At 41.9% G+C, this 16,581-nt stretch overlaps 1 protein-coding gene across 1 annotated transcript; it reads right to left on the bottom strand.

Moving 5' to 3' along the window:
- Positions 1-2,086: 2,086 nt before the first annotated feature.
- Positions 2,087-16,343, bottom strand: LOC131904709 (protein NipSnap homolog 3B). Its single transcript, XM_059255764.1, has 6 exons — positions 16,213-16,343; positions 11,770-11,980; positions 9,766-9,924; positions 3,798-3,947; positions 2,626-2,712; positions 2,087-2,539 (listed from the first exon to the last, which is right to left on the bottom strand). Exons 1-6 carry the CDS (start codon positions 16,270-16,272, stop codon positions 2,463-2,465), a joined length of 744 nt encoding a protein of 247 aa, XP_059111747.1. The 5' UTR covers positions 16,273-16,343; the 3' UTR covers positions 2,087-2,462.
- Positions 16,344-16,581: the final 238 nt, after the last annotated feature.

The raw sequence follows: 16,581 nt of genomic DNA, 5'->3' as shown, positions 1-16,581 counted from the left end.
AAGAGCTGTTAGGTCAGCTTGGAACTGAGGGAACAGAATGACACTAAGAAAGATAATAGGACAGGTCATGTAAGGGCTTGTAGGTCACACTGAAGGGCTTTGGACACTGACTCTGAGAGAGGAAGCTATTGAAGGCATGGGGGTGTTGAGAAATGAGGTAATGTGGTTTACGTTTTATATTCTGGCTGCTGTGTTGAAAACAGAATAGGATGGGAGCAGATCAGTTAAGAGCTTTCTCTTTAAAGCCCAATAACGATGTATAACACTAATCTTAAACAGTCTTAGTAATAAAAAACTCAGGAGCCAGATGTTGGGGTGAACATCTGGTGAAAGATCAGAGAAACAGAACGAGCCTCGCCTCACCAATTCCTCAGCTGATCTTGTTTCCTCAAATTGGAAGCCTCTGTGTCCTCATCCGAATGGATCTCAGCTGAACTGCTGCTAAAAGCCAAAAATTTAAAAGGCTCTAGTTCCTGGTTCTCACGCCTTATATACCTTTCTGCTTCCTGCCATCGCTTCCTGCCATCAATTCCTGGGATTAAAGGCATGTGTCACCATGCCTGGCTGTTTTCAGTGTGGCTTTGAACTCAAAGAGATCTGCATGGATCTCTGCCTCCAGAATGCTAGGATTAAAGGTGTGTGTGCCACCATTTTCTGGCCTTTATGTCTGTCTTGTGGCTGTTCTGTTCTCTGACCCCAGATAAGTTTATTAGGGTGCAAAATATATTGGGGAACACAATATCACCACGACAATGGGCTTGCATCAGAATAGTGGCTGCAGGGATATGGAACAATCAAATTCTGGATTTTTGGGATTTGCTATTGGATACGTAATGGGGTTAATGACCTGAGCAAATGGACAGGATGGGAGGTGTCATTTAAGTCAGGGGTGCTCAGTAAAGATTAAAGATTAAGAGCTCAGCTTTAGCCAGGCTACTACAGAAATGGTCAAAAAAGATTGATGCTCAAAGAGTCAACGAAGCAAAATGCTAAATTACTTTGAACATTTTATAATGAACTTTAAATTTTTAATTAAATTTTAAAATTTTTGTTTATGATCATTTGGATTTTTAACAATTAAAAAATTCATTGTATATATTCACTGCACATGGTACTTGTGCTACCTAAGGAAATGTTCATACAAGCACAGCTTATACATTGAGTTATGCTCCCTTCACCAAGCCTCCCCTCCCCCTTTCACCCCTCTCTGCTCTCACTGTCCCCTCTGTAACCACAGACAGTTTTGTTTTTACTTTCATTTCATACAGACATCTATGACTGTGTGTATATAAAAGATCTAGGAACCACATAGGAGAAAAAACATGGTATTTGTCTTTTTGAGACCTGAAACTATCTGAGACTGGTTTAATTTCATCTTTTAATTGTCACTTTATGTTTCCTGTGAAGCACACACCCAGTTCCAGTTATTTTATATAAATGTGGGCCACGTTACAGTGAACTCTGCTGTAGAGTACTGAGATGCATGTCTGTGAAAGCTGCAGAGCTTGCCTTCCTGAGCCCCACCTCACAGCCCAGACAGTCAAGATGTCAGTCTACAGAAGTCCATCAGTCTACAGAAGTCCGCCTTCAGAGCCACCAGCAAAGTCTATGTAACTTAACGCTCACGATGAAGCTGCCACATTAGTGTGGTGTCATTACCCTAGGCAACATCGGAAGAGCTCCAGAAGAGGATATAAGTACACAAGACACAGCTGAAAAAATCAGAATGGATGAGAAGGCTTTTATTAGGTCAAAGATTTCCATAATTATAAAGATCTCATTGAAATAAATAAGTGTCTTACAATCTTTGTGATTCAAGGTAAAGTTAAAAGCAGTAAAAGTTAATTAAAAACGAACATGCTAAAACCATACTATCCAGCAATAAGTCTCAAGGATATATTATTTTCCAACTTTGACTTAATAATTAATGTGAAATCATAATGAATACAGAAGACATGATATTGTACTTTTCTAAATAATAAGGACAAATACTAGATTTAATGTTTCTATGAATCCCATTTGATATCACAAAACAAACATTACTGGGTAAAAATATTTTTAAATTTCAGGAAAAATGAATGTGACAAAAAATATAGATACTGTATTTAACTAATTTAAAAATATTTCCAGGCAAAAAATTTCAAAATCATTATTTGAATATAAGACAGCAATGAGTCATAAAATCACAGAAGACAAGATATTGTGGAACAATAAAGTACCAGGGTCATGGAGTAACAGCAACTCCTTCTCACGTGTGGTAGACATGAAATGGCACGGCGAAAATGAACCGAAATTTTTACTGGTAGTAATGGACACAGGTAGCCTTAAGATGCAGAGGGCACAGTGAGGTAACTCACCACCTCCTTCAGACAACAAAGACAATGATTCTCTCGGGAGAAATGAGCACCCGCTGCAGACACATCTCACGTCAGTGACTGGGATGTCTGACGTCAGGTCGGAAGCTACTTCAGTGGTGAAAAGGACGCTGGGATCAGGAACATATTCTGCTGAGACTCGAGGTAATTGACACTTTCCCGAACTGCAAAGACATTTTATAAGACAATGAAGCTATCGGGTGAATCAAATTTGTTCTAAAAATAACTCACACCTAATGAAACAGCTCACCAGCAGCCACGACTCTGGGATCCTCATGAGACCGATGTCTCCCAGCTGCGCGACTGTCCGCGCTCTCGTTCCACCAAAGAACATGGACTGCAGAGGTAAATCAGAAGTTAGCTGTAATTCTCGTTAACAGGTATTTTTTTCTTTTATTTTGAGATTTTTAACATAATTACATATTTTCTTTCTTCCCTTCCTCCCTCCAAACCCTCCCATACAACCTCCTTTGCTCTCTCAAATTTGTGCCCTCTATTTTCAGTAATTGTTACCTGCGTATATGTACATGTACATATGTGTATGTGCACTATATTCTAAATATAACCATATAGCAGATATTTTTAAAAATGTGTGTGGTACTAGGCATAAGGTCTAGGGCCTTTTGAATGGATGCTGGGTAAGTACTCAACATCTGATCTATATCCTTAACCTTGATTGTGTATGTGTATGTCTGTGTGTGTGGATGCTCAAGCATGTGGATGTCAGTGGTCAATGTCAGGTGTTCTCTTCAATTTCTCTCTTCCTTATTGTTTTGATACAGGTCTCTCTGAACTTGGAACTTAACTAGACTAGCTGGCCAGGCTCCTATTTCCATCTCCCCAGGGCCAACACAGTAGATGGTGCATGCCACTGGAGCCCGCTTTGATATGGGTGCTAGGGATAAACTCGGGTCATCATCCACTGCAGTCATCTACCCATTCAAGAGCACTAGGGAGCTATCACCAGCCGGCACAGACACTGTTTCTAGACCTTTTATATCTAATAAGTCTCTAGTCTTGGCATCCCTCTATCATTTATGGAACACTATTACTTCAATAATGAGAAATAGGTAATTTTTTTGGCTTTGTCCATAATTTTTGCCTTTATAAAATATATATATTTACATTTTCATTCAGAAACAACCTCTTTACTCCAATGATATTTGGAAAAAAAATCATAAGACGTTTACAAAAATGGTGAAAAGAATTAATATTTTCTTAAAGATTTTTCCAGTTTCTAGGCAACAGTTAGCCTGTGAAAAAGCTCCAAAAGGTATTAGCAATTGCAATTAAAACAAAGTGTTTTCATACCTTACAATTAGTAAAAAAACTCTCAAAATTAAAATCACAATTAAAAAAAATCCAAGAAACATAGGTGATCAGCAACAGTCATCACAGTCTCACAGAAACAGACAGCTGTACCTCTGTTGAGGGCTCCATATTCAGTGTGGAAAACACCAACTAGTGTAGAGTAGCCGAGATCAACGTGGGCATTTACTGCCCTTTTGAATGCATTACCCCACAGAGCTGGGCCACCAGGTTTCATCTGAAAAGTAGCCAATTCATAGACTCCTAGAATTGACAAAAAAAATTAAATTTAACAGACATTATTGTTGGAGCCCACTAGGTTCCTAGTGGCTGTACCCAGCAGGACTGCATAAGAGGTTGACTGGACCACGGACCTGAGTATCAGGTGTTTGTAAGGGTCTACACTTGACTGTAACTAGCAAGGGGGAGGTCTTTTGCTCCTCCCCTTGACATTGTTATAAATAGACCTTGGGAATAAAGTTCTGGGCCCGTGGATAAGGATCCAGGCCCACCTGGGTCTATCCTGTGTTTTCTGTTTCTCTCCCCTCTATTTCTAACTAAGTCTCTTACTCCTCATTCCTCAAGAGTCCCTGGGGTAAATAATGGTGGGAGCTGGTCCCCCACAGATGGTGCCTAAACAGGGACAAAGAAAAAGACATGTAGTAATAAATGGCCATGTTAGTTGTAAATGTAAGTTTAAATAAGATGAGAAGTAAGGTTTATAAAGTAGTCCTATAGAATGTAGGTTTAAACAGGTCATAGATTTAGTCAGAAAAATGTAGGTTTATAATATATAGGCTTTAGGTCTAAGGATATGAAGAGTAGGTTTTCCTAACCTGGGAAAACAATATCCATAGCAGACTTGGCAGTTCCAGAAACCACCAATAACAACAAGAGGCAGCTCCAGAGACTGCCAGCTTCAGAAAATAGCAGCCACGTGTCCACAGCTGAGACCCATAAAACGTCATAGCTTCTTAAGCAGCAGACACCAAGAGCCAATGCAAGAGCCAGCAGCCGGAGGGTCTCGGAAGCTGAAACCCTCAAGGCATCAACGCAGTGCAGGTGGCAGATTCACGAGGGTCTACAAGCTTTCTACTAAAAGAAAGCCACGGTGAAAAATGAACAAGCTAAGCCGGGAGAGAGGCTAACGACAAGCAACGGTTTAGAAAGCCCTGCAGAGATGCCGCGCTGCGGGAATGGTGAACAGCAAGGTTCTGCAACCTTTAAGATGCTACACCGCGAGAAAGGCGAAGGCGGACAGAGCCCAGCCGTTTGTGTCACCTCGGGAAAGACAAACTGCGAGCAACAGAGCCTGTGGAGACCAGACCGCTTCCGGGGGCCAAGAGCAGAATGGTGTCAGTGCCGGACAGGCAGCTGAGACACGCTGGAGAGCAGGAAGCTGTGGAGGTGAGAACTGTACTCTAGGCTGATCAGCCAGCCTGAGGCTCTGTGGGAACTGCTGAGACTAACTGCAGTCCCAGCTCCTAGCAGCGGGATATGACTGCAATCATGGAGTTGCCCTGAGGCTACATCTGTGGAAACAACAGGACAGCGTATGCAGCATTCTGGGACTGGGTTTGCTGAGCACTTGGACTGTCAGCGATGCAGGTAATTGGGGTTTCCTCCCAAAGTCGGGGTTGCTGTGGGAGGGCCACAGTTTCAGCTCATGGCAGCTGACCTGTATGGTTGTAAGGTGAAGATCTCTAGCCTGGTCCGGGAGCAGCCTGGTTATGGAAGGCTACAAGACTGCAAAATGCAGCGGTAGCTGAAAGTGGAAATTTCAGAGAGATTTGCTTGAACTGAAAAGTCTTGGTTATGGAACGTCTCATATTTGGAACTGTTTGCTTCAGTTCATTACAATCTGACAGCTATACACAGACTGAAGGGCAGCTGACAAGCCAGGCCTGACTATGAGCTCTCAGAGGAACTTTTAGGAATGGTACCAGAACTCTTTTTGAACTTCTGAACTTAAGAAATGAAATGGACAGTAATGATTTCATTACAATGGGACAGTTTGAATTTACTCATGCATATAGACTCTATCAGTAGGGATGACTTATGAACTGCTTCTAGAACTGTTTATGTAAAACTGGGACTGTTTAAATAGAGTTTTTTTTTTTTTTTAAGAAAAGGGGAGTATTAATATTCCTTAGTATATTTAATTTAAAAAATATTTTCTACATCTAGTATCCTGTTATGAGTGAGTACATACCATGTGTGTCTTTCTGAGTCTGGGATACCAACTGGATCAGGCCCTCTGAGTGGGTGAGACAGTTGATTGGCCTGATCTGTTTGGGAGGCATCCAGGCAGTGGCACTGGGTCCTGTGCTCATTGCATGAGTCGGCTGTTTGAAACCTGGGGCCTATGCAGGGTCGCTTGGCTCGGCCTGGGAGGAGGGGACTGGACCTACCTGGACTGAGTCCACCAGGTTGATCTCAGTCTGTGGGGAAGGCTTTGCCCTGGAGGAGATTGGAATGGGGGGCGGGCTGGGGGGAAGGTGAGGGGGGCGGGAGGGGGGAGAACAAGGGAATCTGTGCCTGTATGTAGAACTTAATTGTATTGCAAAATAAAAATTTAAAAAAAAAAAAAAAGAATGAAAAAAAAAATATTTTCATGTCACTTGAGTGAATTAATGTTATGTTTTGTATAGTTCTATTAAGAAATTGTTTTTGTATGTAGGTTTGTAGGTTGAGAGTAGGATTGTAGGAATTAAGATTGATAGTAAGTTTGTAGGTTGAGAGTAGGTTTGTAGAAATTAAGGTTGAGAATAGGTCTGTAGGATTAAGAGTTTGCTTTAAGATGTAATTGTAACTATGTATAGCAATATTTATGTTAGAATTGTGTTAACCTATTAGTCTTTAAGTTTGATGCAGTTGCATCAAGAGTTTCTTTTAAAATATAAAGAAGAGGGACTTGTTGGAGCCCACTAGGTTTCTTAGTGGCTGTACCCAGCAGGACTGCATAAGAGGTTGACTGGACCACGGGCCTGAGTATCAGGTGTTTATAAGGGTCTACACTTGACTGTAACTAGCAAGGGGGAGGTCTTTTGCTCCTTCCCTTGGCACTGTTACAAATAGAACTTGGGAATAAAGTTCTGGGCAGGTGGATAAGGTTCCAGGCCCATTGGAGTCTGTCCTGTGTTTTCTGTTTCTCTCTCCTCTTAACTAAGTCTCTTATTCCTCATTCCTCAAGAGTCCCTGGGGTAAATAATGATGGGGGCTGGTCTGCCACACATAATTTAGTAAACATTCAAGGAATTTGCTTTGTTTGACTCTAGAGTGGGAGGCGACCCTATGTATATGTGTTTGAAGGGTCATCTGCATATACAGATTTATGCAGACACAATTGTTAATTCTTTGCTTCATTTTTCCTTGTTTTTATGTTTAGATATTCTTGTCTATGTTTAAAGTTAACCTTAATAACTGAGGGGAAATCAAAACTATATATAAACAATTACATTAAATATTTTTAATCTGGGAACTTTATCAACATACCAGATATTGATACTTTATTGTGAAATAAGATTTTAAGCTGTTTACGTCTATGAGAAAAGAAATAAGTATCTTTTGATGTCCTACTTTTCCCTCTTTTTTTCAATTTTGAGAGAGGAGATATTTTTCTTTGTGTAATTTCCTCCTTTTAGAGTCTGTTCCTAACAAGAAGAGCAAGAAAATATGGCCTGAAGTCCTACCTGACTTTCTAAAGAAAAATAACTTCAGCAGGGGGTTTATTGTTCTTAAATATCCAAGTATTGCTTGAGAGGATTTTTACCTCTAATCAGAAATATAAATCAGAGGTGGGAAAACTGGAGGATAAGTAGGTCTGATAGAAAAAGAAAAAAATGTACAAGGTCACTAAGGAATTAGGAAAAATATAGTGGAATGTGGTGATATTTTGTTTGTGATATAACAAATAAATCTTGCCTGAAGAGCAGAGTATGGTGCTAAGCCACTAGTTAGCCATAGAGGCCAGGCAGTGGTGACACACACCTTTAATCCCAGCACTCGGGAGGCAGAAGCAGATGGATCTCTGTGAGTACAAGGCCACCCTGGGCTATGCAAGATTGATCCAGTATAAAAGAGAAACAGAGCCAAGTAGTGGTGGCACACACCTTTAGTCCCCAGCACTAGGGAGGTGGAGACAGGAAGTAATATGGCTGGATGGAGAGGAATGTAAGGCCTGAAGAAACAGGAACTCACTCTCTTTTAGGCTGAGGAGTTGGTAAAGTGAGAGATGGCTGTGGCTTGTTCTTTTGTCTCTCTGATCTTTCAGCATTTATCCCGATATCTGGCTCCGGGTTTTTATTAAGACCAATTAGGATTCCTGCTACAGTGGAAAATAAGATTTAAGCCCGGTGAGATGGCTCAGTGTGTAATAAAAATGCTTGTTGCCAAGCCTGACAGAGTTCAGTCCTTGGAATACACACAATGTAAGGAAGGAACCAGCTCCCTCAAGCTGTTCTCCGACCTTCATGTGTGCACTACCGCATGAATATACACTACATAAATAAATAAATGTAAAAAGTGTAAAAAAAAAAAAAAAATCAAGATTTGGCATTTCAAGAGATAGCACATATGTTTGGACAATGCTGAGAACAAAGGGCACATGCCTTGTGGTTTGGGTCCCAGAACCCAGGCTAGAGACGGCAAGGGAATGAAGAAAAGACAGATACAGACATACAGATGCACATACAATGAAGCTGGGATCATGTGGGGCTCTGTCACATTATCACTTCCATCACCATCTGAAACCTCGGCTTTTTTATTAGGAGTATCATGCGGGCAGGGTTAGCTCGTCTAGGAGGTCTCTGTAGGTGAGCAGTCCCAGGCTCTAAACACCCAGGAGGAGGAAGCTGTAGCTAGTGTCTGCACACAAGGATCAACCATTCATAAACACTCATAGCTGACTCCTGAGAAAAGCTTCGCCATTTCTCTTGGGCCTGGCTTGTGTGAGTAATGGCTTTGCCAACTGTCCCATGGGTCTGAAGCCTTGTGCATCCTCGACAGGCTCTTGCCCATGTTAAGAAACATACTCACTCAGGACTTCATTCACCCAGGGCTTCCTCTAATCTCTACAGGTAAAAGTCTCAACAAGACTTCAAACTTCTTGTACTTTAAAATACATTATAGTGTCAGAAAAAATGGGAAATAAAGAAAAAATTAAAATGTTATGTTTTTATAATCTGACTTTTGCTTAAAACTGGATTTTACAACAGTTCTTTAAATCAGCAAGAAGACAAAGGAATTATTTCCAAACTGAGAAAGAAGCAAGAAGACAGAAAAGCTAGCTACAGTGTATACCTCGGCAATGTCAGGTAACTCCCTCCCTCCGGACAGTCCATTTCATAAGTAAAGATGTAGTTAATCTAAACTACTGTAGTCCGTGGAAAGTATTTTATATTTAAATGTTTATATTATTTAAATAGGTATGGTAGTAAACATCTATAATCTCTCCATTTGCGAGTCTAAGGGTTGAGAATTGTGAGTTGTATGTCAACCTGGGCTATATTGTGAGACCTTTGTCCCAACCCTAAAAATGAGTAAGTGAATAAAAGTTTGTATTACTTTAGTATTATATGGACTTTTTCTATACTGTAGCTAAGCTTTAACCCATAAAACTTAGTTTGGAAGGGCTCGAGAGATGGCTCAGTAGTCAAGAGCACTTGTTACTCTAGCAGAAAACCTGGCTTCAGTTCCCAGTACCCACATGACAGTTCACAACTGTCTTTAATTCCAGTTCCATGAGGATCTGATACCCTGTTTTGGCCTCCACAGGTGCCAGGTATGCCAGTGATGTACAGATAAGACATATAGACAAACACACATATGCATATACATATATATATGCACATACACATATATACACACACATACATACACATTTATATCTTTGGAAAAATACTTCATTAATTCTCATTTTTTAAGGATAAACTATGATCAGCTTTTATCTCAATAGTTAGTGTCATTCCTATATAAAATAATTCATTTTTTGTTTTCCCCTGACATTTTTTTTTTTTTTTAAATCACATAACATTTGTACTATTTCAGTCATGAAAACTCACAGTGGCTAAGACAGACTCACCTTCCTTGGGAGGTGTTCCTATCTTGCACCATGGTACCAGGTAGGTAATCTCAACTTCTTGTTTATCAATGAAAGCCAAATTTGGAATGAGGAATTGCTCTTGCCATTCCTTATCATTAGCTAAGGCTTTGCGAACTGCAGTTCGATGAGCAAAATTATCTATGGTAGAAAAAAAATGGAGAAGAATTTAAATTGTTTTGTTTAAAATGATCTATTACTCCTTGGGTTTCACCCAAATGAGCAAACATTTTATCCACAGCATGCAAGAACACTGTGTTACAGCTTTGGGGACACCCACTTGCAAAGATGTGACATTGGCATCAAGTCTCTCAATAGTCTTCAGGGTAAAAGAAATGGAACAACTATTGTGATCTCACTGACCGGGCTTCGCAGGCTCTACCACGTAGCAGTGTACAGAAGTTAATAAGTTACTGTGTGTTTCTCTGTGTGTGGTACAGGACTAATGTAACATCAACCTCCAGGTTTGGGGTGAGGATTACAGGAACCCATGAAGAGCACTTAGAAGAGACTTCAGCACTTGGTGCTCAGTATATGTACTCTTCTCTTCAACTGCAGCTCAGAACTGACAGTCCCAGTTAAGAGGAAAATACTTTGGGAGTGATGGTAGGTGGTCAAGTCAATGTATACCTTGAACAAAGTTCCAAATAAGTGAACTAAAATGTACTCTGTAAAGAAAAACAGATTGATCAGGTGTTGATACTCTAACTCTTGTTAGTTCTCTTAACGGGTCATGATTTCACTGTACCCTATCTGAAGCAGATATTGATTTTAATGAGGCTTGATCTATTATAACATGGAAAAGCCCCAAACTGTGCTGTATTAGGTTCAGAATGAACAATTTTCATAGTGAAGCATTTTTTGAAAATTAATTTGGATATTGATAGACAAACCCCTCTGTGGGATGTCCTTCTGTACTTTGTGAATATGTGTTTCTCTCATTGGTTGCTAATAAGGTTGTTTTGGCCTATAGCCAGGGAGAATAAGGATGGGCAGGAAAGCCAAACAGAGATACAGGGAGATGAGGTATGGGGTTGAGGCAGATGCCAGCCAGCCAGCTGCTGAGGAAGCAAGATGTATAAAAAATGAGGTAACAAGCCACAAACCACATGGCAAAGCATAGATAAGAAATATGGGTTAATTTAATTATAAGAGCTAGCTAGTAATAAGCCTGAGCTATCAGCCAAATATTTATAATATATGCCTCAGAGTGATTAATTGGAAATGGCTGCTGAATAGGGTGGGACAGAGAAAAGCCTCTGTTTACAAAACCCAAAAGGAAATGATTAAGAATTCTTTGGGCACCCTCAGGCCCTGCTGCAGACCGTGAAGACCAGACACAGGCGTAAGAAACTTCACAAATTATTGTAACGTGTCCTCCTTTCTGTCAACTATGTTAACTTCAGTGTGAGAAGACCTTTCTTCAATTCCTTTGCCTTCACCTCCATTATGGAACAAGACAGTGAATTCTTTGAAATTGTGAAGAACTTAAACAAGTGATTGCTAAATATAACAAAATCATTAAATCTTAAAGTTCTTAAAAGTTGATGGTCGAATGCCCTCTCAAAGGCTCTAAACGTGAAAATTATTAAAATAAGAACTAAAATGCTGATATCCAATTCTATCTATGAATAAGGTACTTTCATTTTATACTCTCCACTACTTGGACTTTTGTAAGCACAGATTTTAATTTTACAAAAGATACTTTTTCCAACAAACCATTCTAAAACTTTGAGAATTAAAGTCAGTCCATCAAATTAGGGCTTAATATGAGACAGTTATTTTCCAGAAATGTTAACCTCAGAGCCTAAGCAAGTGGTTGATCCAAAGGGATCACTTAGTAACTTACTTGTCTTTGTTACTGTATTGCTTTCAAATGTTTTCTTTAACTTGTGTGTATGTACAGTCATAAAGACTGAAGAACCAAGCTTCACAGACCACCTAACAATGAGTGTCTATATGAAATGAAAGCTGTGTGATTCATACCATACTTCCAAATATGGAATACTTTGTTTGTTTGGCCTCCAAATTCTACACTCCAATATCCAATCATTTCAGAGTGAGCTGTCCGAAGGTGAACACTTTTCTTAAAATTTTCCAGGAACTCATTTGTCTTTGAAGGCTTGAGAAAATAGGTGCGGAATTCATATAACGTCCCATCGCTTTGCCTGGGACCTGTGGCAAAAGGTGAACATACCTGAAAAAAAGACAGGGAACATTTAAATATTTTGGAAAAGATAAGATTTATCATGTCGTTACAATCATATATATTTGAGCCTGGAAACAAAGGACATACAGTAGACTCATAATTTGTATTTCTATTTCTCCTCTCAACTGTTTATAGACAGACATGTTTATGTAGAGATGCCAATAAAGGTAGCAGCTGTTAAGCATGCTGAGTCCAGAGTTACTCTTTCCAAGCTGGAGGCCACTGTTAAGCACATTTTCATGCAAAGTTGCTGATAAACTATCATCAAGGTTGTAATCATGTTTCCCAGGGAACTATGATCAGGAGCTTTATCACTTTGGAGTTTTCTCTTATTTGGTCAAAATCAGTAGTCAACAGTAACTATAGTCAAACAGTCAAACAATGTTTAAAAGAAGCTTGCAAATTCTGTATGTGTGTCTTTTTAACAGACATAATGAAAATGTTTATTAGCAGAAGACTTTTTGGGTTCCTTGTCGGGGTCCAGTTCTGACCTGCCAAAGGGTCCTTGAAGAGAGGAGTGAGGAATTGAGAAATGATAGATAGGAAAAAATACAGATATAGATGAAGAAAAAGAGACACAGGGTAGCTTTCGGAGGGCTCTGGGCCAATACCACAGACTCCTCAAGTTTATTCCTAATGGGCCTTTTATACACCAGCAAGGGGAGAGGCAAAAAAACCTCCCCCTTTCAAGGTCAAGGTACAAAGTACAAACAAGCGCAGAACCTTAATTTTCAAAACACCTGGTAACTACACCTTACGGCAAAGCATCTTGTAATTAGGCCTTGAAGTGTAAGACACCTGGTAACCATGCCTTTGGCCAAAACAACCTATTATGTAGCCTTGTGAGGCAAAGCAAGCTCAGACTCTCTGACCCTGAGTCAAAATGGAATAAGGCCTTACTATGATGGAGTCTCTGTAGGCTACCACAGTCGTGTCGTCCCCCCCCCCCCAAAGTATTTAACTCTAAACTTTTAAAAAATATTCAGTGAAGTAAATTATTGGTCAGAAAATGATGCTATGAATCATCAATGGTTTGCAATATAGTGGATATCTGTATGAAAGCTGAAAGGGGAAAATTCAAGGACACAGACATGCTCTGAAACAGTTTCATGTTGGGGGCACAAAGGTCCTTGCACCCACAGAGCACTAGGGAGCTGGGAATGTAAAACACACAGTGACCTCTCCTCAATGGAGGAGATAAAATACCTGTTTTCTTCCCAGAAGGCTGGGAGTGAATATTGGTAATGACCTGGTGACCTTTTTGCTATCTGTGGAGGCAGACCTCATCCAGATTCCACAGAATGATTATCTCAGACCATTCTCTCCCTGGACTATAATCTTTAGCTCTAGTTAAGCCCATCCTTAGGGGAGATGTCACATGTACTTTATGGCCTGCTGACCTCTATGCTACTGTTCAGAGGCCACACTAGATTCCATTCCCTTTAGCTATAGAACCCACCCTCATGGTCACATACTTTGCAAAGGAGTTCCTATGTAATCACACCTTAAGCTTTATTGTGCACCTGGAATTGGAATGATTGTTGCCTGGAAACTTTTCCCCAAATCGTACTGTGTTTTTTTTTTTTTTTTTTTTTTTGGTTTTTCGAGACAGGGTTTCTCTGTGTAGCTTTGCGCCTTTCCTGGAACTCACTTGGTAGACCAGGCTGGCCTCGAACTCACAGAGATCCGCCTGGCTCTGCCTCCCGAGTGCTGGGATTAAAGGCGTGCGCCACCACCGCCCGGCCGTACTGTGTTTTAAATATGCCCACAATGAACATCCTGGCATTATACTCCCCAAAGTCTGATCCAGGTTAACTAAGTCAAAATTTGAATGGAGTTTTTCATTATCTCTTTGAAGGTTTGCTTCCCTGCCTGGATACCTGCAGGGTCCCCCTCAGTTTCAAAAGATAGATGCAATGTGAAGTAGCACATTTAATGCATCCAGTTATGTCAATCAGGCTGATGGGAATATCCTTTAATAGTCATATGATTTATATGAAAATCTTCTGTTAAAACAATTTTTGAGCCAAATCTGAAGCAAGCTTTAATACTGCTCTGAAGGATAGGCTCTGACCAGGACCATTCTGAGGTTCCCAGGAAATGGTGATGAGCTACATTTTGTAGATGCTTAAAAAGGCAATCCATAAGACCACTGTATTTCCCATCAGGCCCAATCAGGGACAAGCATATATCCTAATGTACTTCCTGCCTGCGTACCTCCAACCTACATCCAATCAGGGCAAGTATACATCCTGATGTATTTCCTGCCTATGTACCACTCACCTATGATCGAGCACATCCCATCTATATGTGATCAAGCATGTCCAGTGCAGTTGAATCAAACAAACTTGTTAAGGGGAGTGAAAATATGTGGTTTGTTATTTTCCATAAATAATAGCATTTCAGGAAGTTATGTTGTCCTTGAGTAAGTGGAGCTTACAGGTTAACTTTGGCCCTCACACTTCATGTGATGGTTTAATAACTACTAGGAAGCACCTTGCCATTAACTGCCCTGCATATGGTTACACACACACACAGACAGCATTCTAGTTTATAGCACCATCTTAAGTAGGTTGAATTAGCATGTGTCCATTTCCTGAAAGTAATTAGACCAGAAAAATATACAAAATCACTTTGGTAAGTAGAACTACAACCAAATTAGGGTTTACCTTGGTCACTTACATGACTAATGAAAGCAATAGGCCTGAACTCTATTTTTGTTTACAAGACACAATAGTATATGAATTTTGCTTATATACAGGGGCTCATTTCATTTATGATTATGAGTTACGTTTCCATTATCCCAAATAACTAAGCTTGTCATAAAAAATACTGCAGGTGCTCCTGTGTGGTAGGAATGCTTTTTGTGTTTGTAACCACACTCTGCATTATACTTGTATTTAAAAATATGTAATAAAAGCTGGAGAGTTGGCTCAGGAGTTAAGAGTACTTGTTGCTCTTGCAGAGAACCCAGGTTCCATTTCTGGTACCCACACGGTGGCTCTCAATGGTATGTAACACTAGTCCCAGGGGATCCATTGCCCTCTTCGGACCCCCTCAAGCACCAGACACACTTGCAACAATCTTTTAAGAGTGATTCAAGAAAACTGCATTTGTAGAATAGAAATTTTTGATGAAAGACACTTTTACGACAGTCTTTCACACAAGAAAGTATACATTAAAGAAATCTGCATTGAAAAGGTGTGTGTTAAGAGGTGAGGTCATTTAGTGTTGCAGAGCTGGACCAAACTGTGTCGCGGCCTAAATCTTCTTGATGTTCTGTGATCTCAAAATTGGGACTTATTCTCAACCATACTAGGAAGATAGCGAGGGCAGAGGCCTCATTTATATTATAGTCTTCTTTAGTGTGCACCACAAGGTCTGTCTCTAGACCTTCCTAAACGCAGGAAGTCAAGAACCTCTGGGTTCAAGTCACAAAGGGCCCCCCCGGTCAACCCCTGAGGCTGGCTCCCTTCCATGCATGTCCCATCTCAGGCACAACCAGCTTCACGAGGTTCCAGAGCCTTGCTCGGCTTGGGGACTCCCGAAACCGGAACTGCAGGGCAGGATGCTCCCATGGCGACCCTGGTCTCCTGTTCAAGTTTCTCCACAAAGCGCCCGCGTTTGAACCGGGTGGTGGCTGGAAAATCTCAAAGAGTGGCAGCCACACTGGTGATGGCTGCAAGAACACAATGGTCAGGGCTTGAGGGATGACCCCGGGCCAGAAAAAGCCCTCTGTCCAGTGTCTGGAGAGGTGATCCGACAAGCGGGTACCTCTTAAAGAGTTGGGTGCCTTGGACTCATGAGATCTTGGTTCCTGATACAACCGGGACACTGGCTAGGCATACCATGGCTGTGCCAGCGAACGAGAGGGCGTGTACTCGCGCAGCAGACCCCGCCCACTACGCAGAGTTGGCCCCCCCCACAAACCCGCCCACCTCCGGAGCATAGCTCTCCCCACAGACCCCGCCCACCTCGCAGCGCCGTCTTCGCGCGCGCCACGAACCCCGCCCACCTCCCATAGCCGCGTGCGCGCGCCACGAACCCCGCCCACCTCCCCATAGCCGCGTGCGCGCGCCACAGACTCCGCCCACCTCCCTGAGCAAACCTTATTCTCCCCGCAGACCGCGCCCACTTCCCTGAGCCCCGTTAGTTCACGACTTAAGGGACGGTGTCTGCCTCCCTGCGCGCGACTTTCGCGAGTCCCCCGCGTCCCCTACCTGAGGCGCCAGCGCCCGCAGGGCCAGCGCCTTCCTCAGGCCGCTTCGGAGCGTGAGCATGGCACGTCTGGAGCGCGCAGAAAGACCGCCGCCAGTGCTTGGACTCGCGCTCTCCCCACTTCCTGGCGCGCGCGCCCGCTCGCTTAGGCCGGCGCTGGACTGGGCGGGGCTTGGCGGCGCGGCCCCGCCCCTCCCCTCTGTAGACACTTGGCTTGGTTTTTGTGCTGCTTAGGTTCTGGTTCCTGGGGTGGTTGCGGAGAGCTGAAGTCTGAGCTCCGTGCTGTTCTGCATCCTGGGCCACCCTCCCCCCCCCCGCCCCCTCGTGGGGCGCTAACACTTCAAAATGTAGGGCGTAGCATGGGTGCTTTA

This window comes from Peromyscus eremicus, chromosome 2 (genome assembly GCF_949786415.1).
Source record: "Peromyscus eremicus chromosome 2, PerEre_H2_v1, whole genome shotgun sequence".
Classification (NCBI taxonomy): domain Eukaryota; kingdom Metazoa; phylum Chordata; class Mammalia; order Rodentia; family Cricetidae; genus Peromyscus; species Peromyscus eremicus.
This window is presented reverse-complemented; position numbering and strand designations above follow the sequence as displayed.